This window comes from Linepithema humile, chromosome 6 (assembly GCF_040581485.1).
Source record: "Linepithema humile isolate Giens D197 chromosome 6, Lhum_UNIL_v1.0, whole genome shotgun sequence".
Classification (NCBI taxonomy): domain Eukaryota; kingdom Metazoa; phylum Arthropoda; class Insecta; order Hymenoptera; family Formicidae; genus Linepithema; species Linepithema humile.
This window is the reverse complement of record NC_090133.1, coordinates 8,024,040-8,043,133: the sequence shown is the minus strand read 5'-3', so window position 1 is coordinate 8,043,133 and position 19,094 is coordinate 8,024,040. Positions and strand designations below refer to the sequence as shown.

The 19,094-nt window shown below is 43.2% G+C and overlaps 1 protein-coding gene across 7 annotated transcripts in view; it reads left to right on the top strand.

Moving 5' to 3' along the window:
* LOC105678328 (opioid-binding protein/cell adhesion molecule homolog) overlaps positions 1 to 19,094 on the top strand; it is a 176,045-nt gene that overhangs the window by 145,958 nt on the left and 10,993 nt on the right. For 6 of the 7 annotated variants that reach the window (XM_067357957.1, XM_067357959.1, XM_067357958.1 and 3 more), the window contains 3 exons: positions 1,417 to 1,627; positions 2,089 to 2,200; positions 2,656 to 2,834. In XM_067357957.1, the coding sequence (XP_067214058.1) occupies positions 1,417 to 1,627; positions 2,089 to 2,200; positions 2,656 to 2,834 (502 nt within the window). Of the gene's footprint in view, positions 1 to 1,416; positions 1,628 to 2,088; positions 2,201 to 2,655; positions 2,839 to 19,094 lie in introns of all 7 variants that reach the window. The other variant, XM_012377563.2, reaches the window with a different exon arrangement.

The window sequence follows — 19,094 nt, the reverse complement described above, 5'->3', positions numbered from 1 at the left end:
ATACCGTTGGCGAGACATTAATCCGTGATCGTTCGCGACAAACTTCGCTGTTCTCTTTGCTAATGCACTTGCGCGACTTACATTTCGGGCGCGAGTTCATTCTTCATTTACTCACGCGACATCGCCTCGCACTTTTACAGTAACCCAGTTCACACTTTCGCACGCTGGTGCTTTTGTAACTTTTTTCGCGAGCTTTTTTCTTATTTCCGCCTGCAAACTTGCACGATAAGTATAACTCTTCATGGCGTGCATACATTTTCTTGTACATATTTAAAGTGTTGTGAAAGGATATATTAACATATGATCTCGTTAACGTCGAAATATTTCGGGCTATGGAGAAATGGTGTCGTGGAAAATTATTATTATTATTATTAATATAGTTTTATCAGAGAAATGTTCAATCCAAAAATACACATTTAACCGACATGTGTTGAATAATTACATAATTTAATTACGGTGCTGCAGAAAATTAGCGTTCTGTAAAATCCTTTGATGTTATATTACCGAGGGAACGTGAAATAAACTTTTACAACAAAAAAGGAGAGAAAAAAAATAACAAATTCATATATTTTTTCAATTTTCTTTTTTAATTTTCTTTTTAATAAAGTATCCACCCCGCTATCCGTTTAGCCGCAACATTTTACCATTGTTCGTCAGCCATCCGAGGCGATATAATAGTGTATGAATAAAATTTATAAAATGTCAAAGCTAGTGCATTGTACGCGCAAAATATACAATCGCGGTATCAATTTTTCGGGCAGTTTGGTAAATTAGCGGCCGCTTGGGCCGCTGTTTAACCCAGTATTCATCACTCGCGGTCCTAATGCAAAGTAATTTCGCGGGTAAGCGCATAGGTCACCCGAGCGAATGGTGACATTACGCGTTATCGGCCGCTGCTCATGCATCACCGCATGACGCACAGGAACCCGTCAGAGTCCAATCACCGATCGTAATCGCCGATAAATCAAATTTCTCTAGCACCCCTTTCTCCTTCCTGCAAGCCCTTTTAACCTCTCCCCGTGCCCTACCCGTCCGCCATTCATGGCTACGCCATCGGTCCGCAATAACGCGCGTACGCATATGCATCTGGACGTTTATATTCGAGAGTCGACGTGATCGACACAGACCGCGCGATCGCGCTTTATTTAAGACTCGCAGTAATCGTCCTATGACAGTCGGATACGAATAAAAAGTTTCTTTTCTATCGAGGACTAAATTTAGAATAAAATTTTACAATTTTTAAATTTATGTATATTTTTTTTGCATAATTTAGCGATTTCTACTGCTTCGATATTTTCGACAACTTGCAAAATGCAAAAAATGCGTTAAAAATACGCTGTGACACGCATAGAACTTGCGCAAAGTTCTCGATTGCACGCCAATATATTGATATATCTTACCGCCTTGATTACGCAGGTTTCGTGGATCAGGCAACGGGATTTGCATATCCTTACTGTCGGCATCCTAACGTATACGAACGACCAGCGTTTCCAATCGTTGCACAGTGATGGCAGCGACGAGTGGACCCTGAAGATCAGTTCGCCACAAGTGCGAGATAGCGGAATCTACGAGTGTCAAGTCTCGACGGAACCCAAGATCAGTCAAGCTTTCAACTTGAGCGTAGTAGGTGCGTGCATCTTTTTTAATATAATTAATCAGATTCATTCGAAAGTTGCTTAAATCCACTTTCAAACTTCCATTTTCTTCGGCATTTAGAAAAAGCAATTACGATAAACCGATAATGTAATTTAGAATGTGTAAATTGTTTCAAAGTAATAACTAATTTTACAATAAAAACTTTTAGAATTATATCCGCGATTCGCGTTAATGAAAAACAAAGAGACTGAAGGTCTAGGTTGTGTTTTAAAGCGATTACAACTTCCACCGCACTCCAATACCAATTTCCGAAGCCGTTTGTTTCTTAAGTGAATTTTTAAGTGGCCTGTTTCGAGCGATTCAACGCGAGTTAATTGCAGCTTTGCGGCGGTTTAAGGGAAATTGTGATCATACTTCTCGACCCGAGCTTTACTCACCGACCCGACCGAACGGCCAAAAACTACTTTAACTTTGTTCTGTCCCCATGCGCAGTCTCGAAGGCAAAGATCAACGGCAATTCGGAGCTCTACATCAAAAGCGGGAGCGACATCAATCTGACCTGCATCGTGCTGCAAACGCCGGAGCCACCATCCTTCATCTATTGGTGAGTTCGGGCGTTCTCCCTTGACGATAGACCCGATTGAATTTGTTCCACGTGTATTTCGGCATAGCCGAGTTTTGTGAAATCCAAATCTACAGTAGCCTCTATTCAGCAGAATCTGCTTTATCGAAAAATTTCAACGCGAGCGCAGCCCATAAGACGAATCTCCGATAAAGTGAATTTCCGATGGAGTTACTCCTTGAAGTTATGGTCTTCAAGATCCATAGATCCCTCTTTTCGTAAATGCGCTGCTCCGGAAATTTCTTTCCATTTCTGTATTTGCATATTAATACATTACATTACTTACATCGTAATATTCATGCATATTTATTTTTATACTTTATTTAACAACTATAGCATGGAAAACGTATAGAAAAGGTCACAATTTAAAAAATTCTTTTATTTTACATTCTGTACTTATCTCTAATCTCTCAAATTATTTTCGATAATTTTTTTAGGTACAAGGGCGACAACGTGATAAATTATAGCCAACGCGGGGGCATTAGCGTCGTGACGGAAAAGCAAACGCGAACGTCACGTCTTCTGATCAGCAGAGCGCTGCCAGCCGATTCCGGCAATTACACCTGCGCACCATCCACAGCCGAGTCAGCCAGCGTCCTCGTCCATGTGCTCAATGGTGGGTGAGTCCCTAGTGAATCCCTAGTGAATACCCAGCCGAATACTCGTAGTATTATTGCCGAGGCAGGCATCCCAGTGTTTTTCCGTATATCCTTCTCGCAATAATATCGGCAAAATTATTGGCCTTTCACGAAACTTTTTTCGAGCGGTTTCAATGCCAATATTTCAGATAAACGTTCAAATGCATGTAAATATGTCGACTCGGATAAAAATTGTAAAGATTAAACCTGCACGAGAGCTATATTCAACAGCGTGGTAGTTGCTCGTGCCAACTGTTACTACAAAAATAGTAAAATATTTTATATTGTTTGCTCTCTACACGGATTTATCGGCAAATTATATCTTTTTCGAAATCGCGCGACTTGAAAGTAGAAATGCAACAATTGCAATAAATTGTGGACGCCACAGTTGCTTGTATCAATTGCATCGGAATGTAAAAAAGTATAATGTAATCATGAATAATATTTGCCATTATATTAAATCTAACGTAGCTTCTCGTGGGTTTCGTTGGAAACGCGAAACCAATTAATTAATTCCGACAACTTCGTGTCGGTTTTAATAAAGTTGCGAAGGAAACGTTTTCAGTATTATTAAAGGAAGCTGTGGATCGTTTAAAGGGATGCTAAAGAGAAACAATTTTCATTCAACCACGTTAAAAGACATCTAGTACAAAATGGTTTCATGCGTGTTGCAAAACGAGAACATTTAAATTTAGGTTTGATTCTAATGCTATTTCGATGCAAACATCGGCAAAATAAGATAAAATTTTCTCCAATTTGGATATAAATAGAAAAAAATAGAATCTCAAGAAGCGAACTTAAATTGCTTGCTAAGCACTATCGATTTTTTTGTCTGACTTGATTGCGACATATTGATTTATTTCTCATCTATTTTGAGAATTTGGAATATCTTTGAGAAAAATATATCTTGATAGTAGGTTAGATCGCACGAAAAGGTTTGAGGGAATTTCAAATCAGAATTTTAAATCATCCTTAAAGCAATTTATTAACAATATTTGCATTGTGGAAGCTTGATTTCAACTTAACAATTCAGCAATATTAATTGCACACTTTCTGCACTTGTAAGAACACCAATTATTACAGGTTCTCGCAAGCAGAATTAATCTCGCGTTTGCCGTTATTCGTAAGAGATTTACAAGTAATTACTACGAGGAAACCCGCGCGAACTTACTGGAATGAAACTCTCATCAACTATATATATATATATATTATGTGTATGTATATATACATACATATATATGTATATATATATGTATATATATGTATATATATATGTATATATACGTGTGTACATACTTGCATCTAACGACAAGCTATGAAGTCTCCAACTAACTTCGCCGTTCCCCCTTGTCCTCCCGCATACGCGTGCGGAGTCATTGAAATTAGGTTCCGCGTTTGAGAACTAATAGAAACGACGAACGTCGTGACCGTCGAAAAACGGAAATGATCATAACTTTGATTAAATCGCACAAACAAGCAAATATAATATATTATCATTATGAGATATATTAACTCGGAATTTCTGTCGTTGAATTAATCGCCTAATTTCGGCATTCAGCAAGATACCTAATGAGACACTCTGGTCGAACATCTCTAAAGTACCTCGTCTTCGTTATCCTTGTCGTCTCAGCGCGGCTGTTCATCGTCGCTGTTTTCTTTCGGGTCGGGAATGTGGAGCAAGGACGAAACACTTACGGGACCCTCCAGAGCTCGGTCACTCAAATCTAGCCGATCCACTGTCATTCTCGTGTACAGATGGTTATCGCATTGACCCCGGACCCGCTCGCAAAATCACGCGCGTGTGTAAATAGCTCCGAAATAGCGGTCGAAACCCACCTTAATGTCCCGAGAGATCTCTCGGCGTCGGCGGTTATATCGTCCGCCTGAGTACGTACGCGGCGAAGCTTTTACTGGCCGGCGATCGTCCCGCTTTATTGCGTTAAGATAGTTTTTCAGATAATGTTATTTAAATCGTCGTGATACACGTCGTCGACAGACGTACACATATATTTTAGGACGAGCGAAACAGCTGCAGTTATAGAGGTACGAGAGGCGAGAGCAGCTTTTATGACGATTCACCGAGATTGCCGCGAAACGAGTTCTGCACGCTGACAACGACATCGTCAACGAGCCGTAGGTGAGCCGTTGAGAGACGGCGCTATTCGCTATCGTGCGAGCGGTACGAGCGAAGTCACGACTTTCGATTGCGGGAAGGAAAAGTCACAGGGATGCGGCGGTGCCCGGGGGGGGGGGGGGGGGTAAGTGGAGTCGGACTTTACGGGGCGGGCCGTAAATCCCGCGGGGGCTCGACGTAGGGCCGGGAAAAGTGCTTCGCCGATAAACTAAACGATAAAGGCCGTAAACGCGCGTCGGCGTATAGCGGCGCGAGTAGTCGCCGCGTCGATGCGCTCCGCTCCGCTCGATGCGTGGTGCTCGCATTCGTGTGCCGCATACAAGCGGCAATAAACCGGATGCCCTTGTCGTGCCGGAGAAGGAAGAAGGATCCCTTGAATACGTCCCCCCCTATTTCTCTGCGATGCTCAGCGCGGCGCGTAAAAGCGCCGAAGAAATAAATCCTTCGGACACGTCTGCCCTTTTCTACCCCCGGGCTCTGGGGGATAAATCAGTCGAGATATTGTCCCATGCAAATCCCCGCCAGGTTGCTCGCCGTGGTGCTCTCTCTTTCTCTCTCTCTCTCTTTCTCTTTCCACTACATATACGTTCTCTACGTCTGCACGTCGCATCGTGGCACGCGAGCTTCTGAGATATGCACGTCAAGTGGCTGCACGGCGGGTGAGAGAGCACGGGACTGTAATACGCGCGGGCAATATCTTTCTACGCTCTCTCTCTCTCTCTCTCTCGCGCGCGCTTCCTCCACGGCTGCGCGATTCCCTGTCAGGATAATACCAAACTTATCGGAAGTAATACCGCAGCTATCGGAAGTACTACCGCAGCCATCGGAAGTAAATCGCGGCGGACGTACGCAGCGGATTTAGGGCAAACGTTTGCGGCGCACGGTGTGCCGAAAGCGTCGGTTAACCCTTTCAATATCGGGCTACTTTTGGCACCGCACTCGTGTGCCGCGTGTTTCCCATATAAATTGCAATGTCGCGAGAGCTAGTCGCGGGAGACATATAAACGGGAGAATTTTGCATTTAGCGGACTGGGCTCAAGTTTTAATTAGGTTTTTACACGGGTTTGCAAAGAAAAATAATTTTACGCATCGTGGCTCCTCTCTCTGCGACGTCTACCGCGAAAATTTCACGCAGCGACGCGACAGGGTTGTCGGGGACAAACGCGCGGAGGAACGTCCGGCGACCGATGTGACGCGGCGCGGAAACGTAAGTCCCTCGTAATCTCTGTGGAACTTATCAAAGGACTTCGTTACTGCGTGATGTAGCGCAATATCCGCGAGTTAAATTGTGGAAGTTACGGGAAAGCCTCCATATATACACGAATATGCATTACTCTCGGCCAAAGTCTACGGATGGTTGTACACGATAGCGATGTACGCGCGGACGGAAAGGGGAAGGAGGAGAGTAATATCTCTCTCGTTTTCGTTCTCTCTCTCTCTCTCTCTCTCTCTCTCTCTCTCTCTCCGCATTTCAACTTCGACTTCCACCGTGAAGACTTCCCATCGGAACAATGCGAGGGGGATAATGTCGGCGCCGAGATTAAAGAGCGAGATAGCGCGCGTAACGCACGATCGTAATAACTCGCGCACGCGCGCGCGGGCATTCAGTGTGTTCGCGAAATTTCTAGTGTAACGAGTTTCGCGATGTACAATAACAAAGCAGCCCGTGGGCGCATTACGCGTAATTAGCCGTGATGGGCAAGTAGCTGTGCGCGGCACGGTGTTTTCAAGTTCCCTCTAAATCGCGGAAGTCCGTTTGTACAGCCGCACGGTCGTCGAAATATCTGCCGATGTGTGATTCCGCATCAGTACACTGCCGGGCGCAATCCTGATTAAATTGTTTCTGCCTTGCTTATCATTGCACGTGTGATTTAATGCGGAGAATCCGATGATTGTATTATCAAGCAATTATTATCTCTACGAATTCCGATTCCGGCCCTTGTAACGTCGCTCCTCGCGCTTTTGGATTATAACTTTGATTATTAGAATAGACGGAAGAAAAATTAATAAATTTTTTTACGAAATCTAAATATATATGGCGTCGACGAATCGAAAGTCAATTAAGAAATAATCAGATGAAAAAGAATTTCATAAATATTTTGACTTTTTAATTTCATTTCTACAACATGTGTACGGTTTTTCTAATAAACAGCTATTAATATTTATAGAAACGTTCGTCATTCGATCGGTGAACACGTGCAGTTCGCGAGAAAATAATAACGTGCAATTTATCAGAGAGATTGCAGCCAGACCAGTAAATGTCGATACATCTGTGCGGTCAACTTTCCAACGACCTGAAACGCTGCCAAGTTCTTCGACAAGGCGTAGAACGATAAATTATACATGCTGTCCCACCGCTGTATCCAATAGAAATCAGTTATCAATTATGAAATGCGATGCTACAAAACGTTTTCAATTTTTGCGTAAATACGCTGGACGCGCGAGTCGTAACTTTTAATACATGTTATCCGCTGGATAACGATAAGCTCGTTTGATAATTAATATGCATTACAAAATATCGGTTGATGAATAATTTGAATTCATCATGTAAATTTAATATTGCAGCATGAGCTCTCTTATTATCGTTTATTTTTATTTTGAATTTCTGTTTGATAACACGTGTTGTTGTATTTATAAGCAGCGCGATATTTTCTACTAATATAAAATTCCGCATTCGTATGGTTATTCGTATCTTTTTCCAGAAATAGCGTAGCACACGTACCACAAAAATTTTCCAGAATTTAATGAAAACGTTTACTTGACACAATATCGAGTAATACATTATACAACGTTTAAATCTACATTTTTAAATCACATCGCTCCTATTGTTTAATAGAATTTTTTTTACATGAATTATTTATTTTGAAAACTGAACGAAATCCGCTTTCCAAACAAGAGCTTTGCAGCAAAATTTTCAATCAGACCTCGATATAAATTGTCGTCGTGTATCAATTTTTCGCAAGATTTTTCGAAACAGATGTTTCACAAACTTATCTATCGTTATTTTTGAACTGCGAAACTCATCGACAAAATATTGTTTCTGCAACGAAAATGGTATTTGCAACGTTTTACCAGGCGGCCGTTTACTCACGTATCAGGAATTAACCATTCCACGGTTATGTAGAACTCCGCAAACACTCGTACTACGATATTTCCGCGCGACAGCTTAAGGATTTATCAAGACAACTGGCACCGGTTGTTGACGCAAACAAATCCTCAATTTGCCCGACGAGCAATCGAGGCGACAGGACCGACGCATACGTAAGGCCCTTGTGCACACGATCGCGTGTGCTCAATCGTGCGAATGACGTGCCCGTCCGATCGGAGCCGAATCGTTCGGTTCCAGCGAAATACAGCGGAGCTCTGCCGCCGGGTCATAGTTGGACGTGATTCTCTCCCGACAGCGTGCGAATAAGAAAAGTTTTGCGATCAAACAAAACGAAACTAATACAGAGCCATTATCGGGAGTTAACGGCGCTCTGTGCCGTAACTGCACACCGGGATTTATTGTCTTCTGTCTTCGACTGAGCAACGTCGAAGAAAAGGGAAGAGCGTAGGGGCGCGGTAAGAAGGAAAGAGAGAGAGAGAGAGAGAGAGAGAGAGAGAGAGAGAAGGAAAAAGCGAGAAAGGTTGAAAATTCCCGTTACCATCACTTCACGTTACGTTCGCGAGATGGACAACGAGGTTCAAAGAGGTTCATGTCCCACTTCGCTTCTATTTATCTTCCTGAAAGACAAACTTTCGCGAGGGAGCTTCGTCGCACCTCTCTCATGCGCCGTCTTGCTGCTCGTCAGTCCGCTTCTTAGCGTGTCAGCACTTGAGATGCGCTGGAAAAACGCGACGACCGGTGTCGTCATTTGGCCTGGAAAATAGGGCTGCAATTATTCGACGAATTTCGATATATATTTTATTTTGTGTTCAATTAACTTTCGCGATTACGCCATTTAATCGAATCTTTGTTTGATAACTCCTTCGGAGCAGCAGTGATCGAGAGTTTGCGCCGTTCATTTTTCCACCTGACATCGATCGAAGCCAATATCTACTTTAGAAACGAATGTGACATCGAGAACAATCGAACTTGTCGAATTACAGAGAGAGAATAATGTGAAAACGATTTATTTTGTTGCTCGCGTCAAACTCTCGTGGCATTTCAACGCGAAATCGATACGCAACACACTCCATAATAATAAGATAAATGAGTCTTTTGACCTTTGTTTATTATTAAGATCGCAATTAGAAGATTGACCATTTATTGAAAATGACCTCGAGATATCACAAATTAATGTCGAACACAATAATAAACTCGTACGTTTAAATTGAAAACTAATCTAACCGTAACTTTACCCCATCGGCCTTGACTTGGCATATTCGAATCCCTTGGCACTCCGTTCGCAATTTTTTTCGTATAGCTTTCGTATTAGCTTCAATTTCGTCATCAATTTTCGAGGTCGTAAGCAAGGTTGAGGAACGGTCTACTATCCAGTGTCGAATTACGGCGAGTTTGCGGAGAGACGAATTATAGACTCGATTTACCTTCGACCTTCTTTTTTTTTTTTTTTTTTTTTTTTTTACTGCGTATCGTGAAATCGCATCGTAAATACGGCCGCCTCGTTCTGAGACACGGTACGTGCTGCGACTGACAACGAGTTATTGGCAGTTTGCAGAGTAGGGATTTGCTCGGCGCGTTCTGCCACTCGTAATCCCTCATTCTGTCGCTAACTTGATCGACAGGCGACACTCGCGACGTGGTAATAAGATGATCCCGGGAGCTCCTTCGTGCCGAGTTTTCTCTGTTATCTCTTCGGTGCCGAAAGTTTCTGTGGATATTAGGCTTAACTTTTACTCACCGCTCCGTCGTTGCGCAAAAGACACGTTCGAAGTACTTTATCATTTAAAATGTCGAAAGAGAAAGAGAGGGAGAGAGAGAGAGTCGCACAGTGACGCACAATTTTTCATAAATTTTTAAAAATTATTTAATGATATTTATGCCACGGTCGAGTAAGTGAGATAATAAGCGAATAATAAAAATGCTAAGTAATAAACGACTAATTAATCAATTAGCGCGTACATTAAAACGAGATAGCGAGAATTTGTGATGAGTATTGACTTCGGGGATGCGTGTGCAGAATAATGTCTGCTAGGAAAATATGCGAATTTACAAACGTCATTGAATTATAACGGGATTATAGAAGGGATTATAGGAAAACGGTTTATTTGCGTCGAACATTTTGTAATCTCTGATTGTAATTTGACGCGAAGCGCGAAATACTCGCGGAAGGGTGATAGAGTTAATCCTCGGAGTGTTGCCGCTTCACGTTACGATACGGGTTGCCCATTAGCGTAATCCCTTTTTAAACTTTTTAATGTGCCCCCTCCCTCTCTCTTTCTCTTTCTCTCTCGCTCTTTCTCTTTAACGTTCGTGACAACAAGGCAGAGTAGTTCGCCATTCCTGGTTAACAATCCGTAACATCTCAAGAGCAGCCGTTTCAAGACTTGCATCCGTTTCTGTCAAAAAGATGTTATCTCACTCGGCGTTTTGTCACAATGGAAACATTTATTTCGCGAAGTTAAACGAAGAACTCGCGATTAATAATTCACGATTAATAATGGTTATTGTTCCTTCTTCCGATCTCATTACGGTCTTATTATTTCGAGTTATTATTGCTCTAGCCTTCTTGTTATGCCAAATTTAATACCGGTAAAAGCGGGAAAAAGAGCACTTTCTCTACTCGCTGGCTCATGTTACGTCGAGTATCGATTTCTGTCGCGCTTCGTTTCGGGTGGCAGCGAAACACGACAATTTCACGATATCCAGCGAACACGTTTTTTTCATTAACGGCCCCTGGATCGCTGCCACGATTTCGGCCTTATGGGAGCGAGCGCGGTTTATGGGAAAGTGTTATGGAAAAACAATTTGTTTTCCACGAAAGCCTTGTAATCTCGGATTGCGTTTCGATGCGGCGAGTCGATCGATGTGTAACGTACTCGTGGGCGGGATAATCGCGATGTGATCATTGAACTCTCTTCTCAACAAGCTTTTTTTATTATTATTATTATTTCGCCTCGCCATTACTGCGGCTTCTATTTTAAGGCGGCGGAGGCCAGCGTGGACAACGAATTATAGGCGGGGCGGGTCTATGCTCGATTTGCGTGCGAGATAATCGTTACCGAAGTAAGTTAAGTGATGGATGAAAGCTTCTGATCGGAATCAACGAATCGAGACCTTGTCGAGGATTACAGCCGTCAGTGTAAACCCGGTATTTTCCATGCCCGGCCGCTCGACTTTCTGACCATTGCAGACATTATTCGGATACTTAGATAATTTCTGTGCTGCTGGAATAACCGCGTATTGACAACGTTATCGAGGAGATTCGTGAATCGGACGAGTCGCGTGGCTTGCGACAGGCGCGATAGCCGACATAAATAAAAACCAATTAGCTGGAAGCATTGCGTTTACCGGTAAACAAGGTGCCAAGAGCATATTTACACGCTCCAATTAAAGTTACCTCATCTCATCGCTGTAACGATTGCAGATGTAGTTGGGAAAGTTTTACTATTTTAACTTGTCTCTCCGGTCGGGCTCTGCTACGGTATCAAAGGCCAACCTGTCACGGAATGGAGGATTAGCCGGTCTGTTTTCTATCGAACGTTCTTAAGATGCGGTATCGGTGATTTAAATTTATGCAGCCGCAATTTCGCTCGTAAACGCGCGCCCGGAGCAGAGGGAAAAAGCAGGAAGGGCGTTTGTCGATAACACTTACGATGCCGCTCTCTTCGATAGCGCCGTTCGTTTCGATAATGCTAAGAAAGGGATAAAATTCTATCCCACGGCACACTCCGGGATCGTCCTCGTACGGAAAACGAGGAAGCGCAAGGTGTAACGAGCGGCTTTGGATATCTTTTCAAAGTTCGAATCGTCAATTCGAAGGATTGGATTTTAAGGCGGACATAAGAAAGGCGCAAGATGTTCTAACCAATAGAAAAATGTTCGTATTATTATACATTTATACGAGTACTGAAAAAAAATATTAAAAAAAATAGGGAATAGAGAAAATTTTGAAATATTTTTAAATCTTTCGCTAAAGATATATATTTGGATATGATAAAGAGTTGAAGAGAGAAAGAAAATAGTCGGGCGCGTCGGATAATTCGATATTTACTTTACATTTATTTTACGCCGAGCGTGAATCGCAGTTGGTTTATCAAGAGCGTGTTGCGCCGCGACAAAGTAACACTTACGACGCGTTGAAAGCAATAAATGACCATGCACCGACACCGGCAGATACACCGTATAATTAAGGCCGCCGTAAAGGCGGCGACACGATAATGCGATATCGTCCGCCGTATTTTGTCGTCGAGAAATGGACCCTGCTAAGCGCCGATCATGACGCGAAAGAGAGGAAGTCCATCTTCACCCTCCCTTCCCCCCTTTCGTTTCTATCTGATTGGAACATTGCCCTCTGCAATATTGATTATATAACACGTCATTACACGGTATATTATTTCACACTTTTTCATCGAAATTGCTCGCGTTCGCGCGAGTCACTTTTGATTCTCATTTAATTATAATATAAAATTGATAAATTGATAAATCAAGTGATTTGTTTACTTCATTTCATCGTGACACTCACTAACGCAACACATATCAACTAATTTATTAATACAAATTTATACTAATTTAACGTATTTCACGGACTAGCGATTTAATAAACTAATTTATCGACAGTATATCGGCGGGATTAAAGAGGGAAGAGCGATAAATGTCGAAACAATCCCGTTCATCCCATCGCGATAGTCACGCGCGTTGCGTGTCTCCCGGGACAGCAGCAGCGCTGATCTGCTTAACACTAGCTTTTGGACGTGAAAGCGGCGATATTAAAAGGGATAAAGGCGAATGAAAATGGACCATTGCGCGTAACGGACGGCCGGATAAGCGACGGCCGGTAACCGCCGCCGAATTACGGTATCGCAGTTTAATGTTGCGGCGACCAATAAATATTTCGCGCACGTCGATACCTCTCCAGTTAGCAACGGTGGCCTTCCCTCTTGCATTGATGCACTTTGTGATCTCATTACTCGGCCTCGGTTCGTACCAATAATCATTCAAAGAAAGTTTCACTCTATTTCGCCGCTTTAATACGCCATACGTAACTCTTGATTGCCATCGGTCCGTTTTCTCGCGAATTAACATGATCGACTTCAGGCTAAGATTATTTTTTAAGCCATATTTTTGTACTTTTTTATAATTTAGTTATAAATATTTTCTCAATCTTGTTCTCGTATTAATATCCTTACATTAATATCTTCAGTAATAATTAACGAATGCTTCAATCTATTTTTGGAGAGAAAAAGTTTTACTTGAAAAGCTAAGAGTTTGCATTATTTTTATCGGTCGATAAAATCATTCTTCTGCAAGTTAGATTGGTGTATATTTTACTGTATATTCTAAATTATATTACTACACGAGAAAGTACCGTTTGGGAATCATCAGTTCGTACAACTACACACTTTTATTTGATGGCACACGCGTTGCAAAGTACACAAGCAACGCTTGCAGAACGAATATTCCCAGATAAAGTAACGCGCGTTCTGTAGTTTTATGTCTGCGAGTATCGCGAAAGGTTCCCGTCATAAAATACGCCTGTCATCGGCGCAAATTGCGAGCGAGCCAAGGAAAATGTCGCGCACGGAGGGAAGTCGGGTGGATGATTTCGAGCGTGAGTTACAACGAGATGCGCGAAGCGGAACGGAGCGGTGCCGAGCGGACACGCGAAGATTAAAGGAGCAGGTAAAAGGACAGAGAGAGAGAGAGAGAGAGAGAGAGAGAGAGAGAGAGAGAGAGAATGAGAAAGAGAGATACAGAGTGGAAAGTGCGCGCGGGCGTGGAAAGCGACGTCGATACTCGGCGAAGAATCGGTCGGCGAGTTCGCGATACAGTCAGCGGAGATCCGATAACTAAACCAATTATCCCGATGCCGATGAGGAAGTTTTAATCCGTTCGTCCGCCATTGCCGCCACCGCGAATTTCTCGGCGTGGAAATTTTTCTTCCGGCTATCCCTTTGCGATACCTCGCGCACTTTTGTTAATGTAACTTCCTCTTTGTTCATTCTTTACCCTCAAACGCGGCTCAGGTCTGTGATCGTTGAATCGTTATGATCGAGCGAATGGATTTGAGCTTCCACAATGAATTTAAATGGCCATTTAATAATGTGCGCGATAATTTCGCGAATGATACGTTGAACGACGAAAATTTTATCATCGAATGAAACCAGAATAACATGCAGAGACGACGTGTGTTAATAATTCAGCACGTATTCTACAAATAGCCTCAGTGTTTCATTTTTGAATAAGAAGAAGTGGAAAGAACTTTTTTAATAGCGAGGATAATTATCAAACGAGACAAATTATGCCAACTTATTAAAAAATAACGAATGTATGCGCCGAAAAGGAACGTAATTATTATCAGTAATCGATCTGTTAACACAGCATGACATTTGACTGTTTGCCGATCTAGCAAACCTTCAGCATCCAACTGTACCGATGAAACACGTTTGCTGTTTTGGCCAGACCGCAATAGCTCAAATTACGCGTATGCGCATTGTGTCATTCGATAACTATGAATGTGATACGTCGACAGATGCTCTGAAATCTATACCCGAACTCGAGCTACAGGCGGCTCGCTTTTGTGCATAACGCAATATCGTCGAGAAGTGGAGCGAAAAATGGAGAAAAAAAATTTTGCGAGGTAGAGACACTCTTTACAGTGTCCAAAGCATTATGGATAACAACAGTACGGTGGGATAACGCGGGCTTGTATTGGATCAAGAATGCACGTGCTTCCTTTCCTCGGGTATTCATGTCACATTCATGGGTATTCATATATGAATAATCAAACTTTAACACCGCGAAATGCCCGACAATCTGGTCGAAATAGGTTCGATGGAGATTGATCGCTCCGGCCATTTGCGGTTTGCGCTAAGTCGCCCAATCGGATCTATCTACGTCCACTCGTGGCGCAATGCGCGAAATTAGATCTTCGTTCCATTACATTGCGGCGAACAAAAAGAAACCCCGCCAGATGCAGTCACATTTGTCACGATTTGCGCGAAGTACGAGAGGCGAATTTTCTTTCAAAATCTTTCTCCAGGTTGTGTCATTGGCACATTTTGAAGCTGAAATAAAAGTAAAGTTGAAAAAAAAAATAAAGAAAAAATGTTTCATTATTCGATTTTGCGAAATCTGTGTCGACGGAGAACATATTTTAGTAATAAAACGCTCTTTTTGATTTCAACTTAAAATGTTATGAATCCGAGCGACCACCGTTATATATTCAGCTTTTAACGCTATTCAATTATTTTGTATATTATTCTCAGCGGTCTCTGCGGTTTCGAGAACGTGACATCTCTGACGCGATGCTTAAGTTTCATCCTCTCTAATGTAATGTACGTGCAATATTGCGCATCGCTCATTTTAAAGCTCGCGTACGATTACATCTGGAATATTTCAAGTATCCTTTAGAATTCGCGTGAATTCCAGTAAAACGGACTGACGAGAAATTTCCATTTAACTGATGACTGCGTTACGTTAGGTGATTTTTCAAGATCACGCGCGCATTCTTGCGTTTTTGGCCTGTAATCTGCGCACGAGCCACTCAACGAATTGCTCACGACGGAGCGCGCTATTTAACGTGTCACGATCGATTCTGTGGAAACTAATTGCACACGCAGTTTCGTGAACTCTTTGCGTTGCGGTAACGAGCTTTCATGCTTATGCTGCCACGTCCGATAATCGGGAAACCTGACGGTTCCCGTTCTTCAGTGTCAAAAAAGGAGAAAACGGATTGCATTCACATACGTGCTTCCTTGATTGCCTCGCCTGAACGGACTGCGGTTCGTACGATAATCATTTCTTCGAAGGAACCACTGACCCGTGACTTACGTTCGTTTCCGACGTAACGTAACGTCGGCCAAGTCTTGATTTTTCTTGGCATATTTAAAATTGAAAAATGTCAGTTTTTATGCTCGGCAGAAACGTCACGTCTTATGACGGTTTCCTAATTGAGTTTTTCTTATTCAAGCGGAAACGTTTCATTGTCGTGACGTTTGAATAAATTTTACATCTTCGGCGATCGGCCGCGTTAAAATACTAAGAAAGAACGCGAGCAGCGAGATTTTCAAGCCGGGCAGGAGCGATACTTCGCTCGAAGCTCGTGTTCTTTTCATGGAGATTGTATTTCTCGTATTTGATTTGTTTTTAATCGAGTTCTCGATACTGCGCAATACTTCTTAATTCGTACTCAAGCGAGTGGTAGAGACTCTTCGAAACGCTCGGAGCTTCATCTTCACTGCTCTTCACGTATAGGCTCTCTATTCAGCGAGTGAACATACGCGCGTATACATTCGCGTATACACCGCGGGAACGAAGTTAAGGCCGCGCCACCGTGGTCGGGGATTTTCCTTCTTCCTGGACTCTTGTGGCGTTTCCTCCTTTCGAGATGAATAGCCCGGGGGAGGTCGACGGGCGTTACAAGCTCGTACGCGACGCAGCGTGCCAGCGCGGCGGTTACATTGTATTAACGCGCCGCCTATTCGTCGTCGGGCCGGATGCCCTAATGTCGCATAAAAAACGCGCAATAATTCTTGGCAGCTGCCGTCCTGCCCCGCGCCCGCTGTACTGTATAAGAGTCCCCCCTTCCCCTCCTTTCCCCTCGTCCCTCTCTTGTCCCGGGATTCGCGCTGCTGCAAATCAGGCCGCCTTAATGGGATTGCCGCGGCGCGGCGTCCCGGTGTAGCGGGAAACTACTTCGACGAGCTTTATGATCGAGATTTTCATAAGGGAGGCCCGGTGCGCCGTCGGTTGGCGACCCCGCGCCTGAAAGGGGTGTTGGGTGCCGCGCAGGTGGGTATATTTCACTTTCAAGAACGAGGAGAGCGTATCCGACGCGCCCGCCCGGAAGTTCGACCGTGATTTAAACGCAGTGGCACTTTGAAAGTCGCGGAAGCATTATAAAAAGCGAACACCCGAGAGGCGAGTAACTCGCGGTTTATTAAGCGGCGCGCCGCGCCGCGCTTAAGTACTGCGGCTGAAGCTCTCGCGAGGGAACGGCGTGTGCTGTATCGCGTCGACGTATCCTCGACCGATGATGCTCCTTAAGCTCCGAGCACGTTCTCATTCCACACGCACACATTTTTTTTTTTTTTGCTACTCAGAATATTAATTCGAAAACAAGGTGGTTAACTCTCGCTTGACGTGAACAATTCTCATTAATGTAAAAAAGCTTAATGTAAATCGCATATTTATGTGAAATTTTCATATCACGCAGTGATTACGGCTGTGACGGCGTTGTAAAGCCAACCGCGTTTTACTGCGTTCAAGGTAATTTTAGAATGCATAGCTAATGCTGTTTAAATACATGCATCTATAACTTTTTGTATAAACCCGTATTACTGGCAATTTTTAATTAACTCCTTATTAAATTTTGCAAATATTTTCAAACTCGCGATAAATATAGTGCAGTGCGTTTTCGCAAAAGCAAGTCCATTTAACTGATATTTATATATATGTATATCACGTATGAGAAACAATGCGACCGTGATGAAATCAGAGCATTTTGCTTGCACACGGGCTGACTTTAAAATGCAGAATTTCGCTGGCTGCGCGCGAATCCGAGAATTTTCGCTCGGTTTGATTTCGTCATTATACGTGTCACAGATTTACGCGCCACCACCGCGAGATATCGCCGCCTTCATCAGTCACGAGTAAACATTGGCGACAGCTGATTTGCTAATTGGTACCATACATCTGAGCCCAGCCTTTGGATATCCGGGCATACAATAGCCATAGAGCCGCTAATGCGGCCGCAAATAGCGCCGGTAAATTGCCAATCCTACGATTAATCGAATTCGATTGGATCTTCGGCTGAAACACGATTACATAGGCGCAGCTGGAGTTTCATTTTTTCGATCGATTGTTGCGGCGGTATGATCGATTGCTCGTATGTGCCGCAATGTGTTTGACATCGATCCAAGACACGTTGCACAGAAATTTAATTAGTTACTTCATCGGCCAATTCATCAAAGAGGGAATGCTTGATTTGTATGAGTTTTAGGAAACTCTCTCTCTCTCTCTCTGGCTGTATGAAATAATAATCTGTTTTAATTTATAAGCAAGAATCTGGGATGAAAGGGTTAAAGTTTAACGATGTTTAACTATTTGTAGTGCCACGCGCCGGACATTCAACTTAACGTCGCTTGCCGCGGTCGCGAGTAATTGCATTTGTGCGTTGCGGTGCCCAGAAGGGGGCACAACGTACCCTATGACGAAAATAACAGGATTTCCGGCGATGTCGCTCTCTGTACAGCGTTTATTGTATTAAAACGTATTCGCATTTGTGTCCTGGAAAGGGTCGAAATCAAACGGTGTATATAATTAAAAAGCACATATAATGCTTCTATTACACGTGTTTAACTCGCGATTTCTAATAAAGCCAGCTGCGCCTGCACGTGAGAGCCAAAAGTTTCGGATTCATGGGCGCGCATAATTATGCGAATATCGCGACCCGCGCGCGTGATATAAAGCCCCTCGATGCGTGATTCCGCGAGTAAAATTTCACGAGTGCGCGACTGGTTGGGTAGTCGGTATCGAGATTAGGTTTTCTCCTCTCCGGCGATTACCCTCGGCCGCGGGTTAATCTATCAACGTCAGCCACGTTATTCGTTGTTGCTAACGCGGATTCAAGTGCTCAGCCAATATTATGCAGCCAATGTTACGTAACTCGTTGACGGCGGCGCACGTAAAAGGAATAATTATCACGTCTGAATAAGCAATGAAAGGATTTTAAAGCGCATCAGCTTTCCCGGCTACTTAGAGAAAACATAGTTCGTAATAATTTCGAACTGGTTCTCTTTCTCTCTCTCTCTCTAGCGACGCAAGCCTCGAAATTCGCCTCACTGTTCGGCGTGACCCCGCACTTTTTACATTCCGCGAGCGAAAACCTTGTCGAGAATGCTATTGGAAATTGGTACCATTTTACTATCCCGCGTATGCACATGTCGTTCGAGTTTTGTTTAATTTTAAACGTATTTATTTGTCGATTTCCGCTGT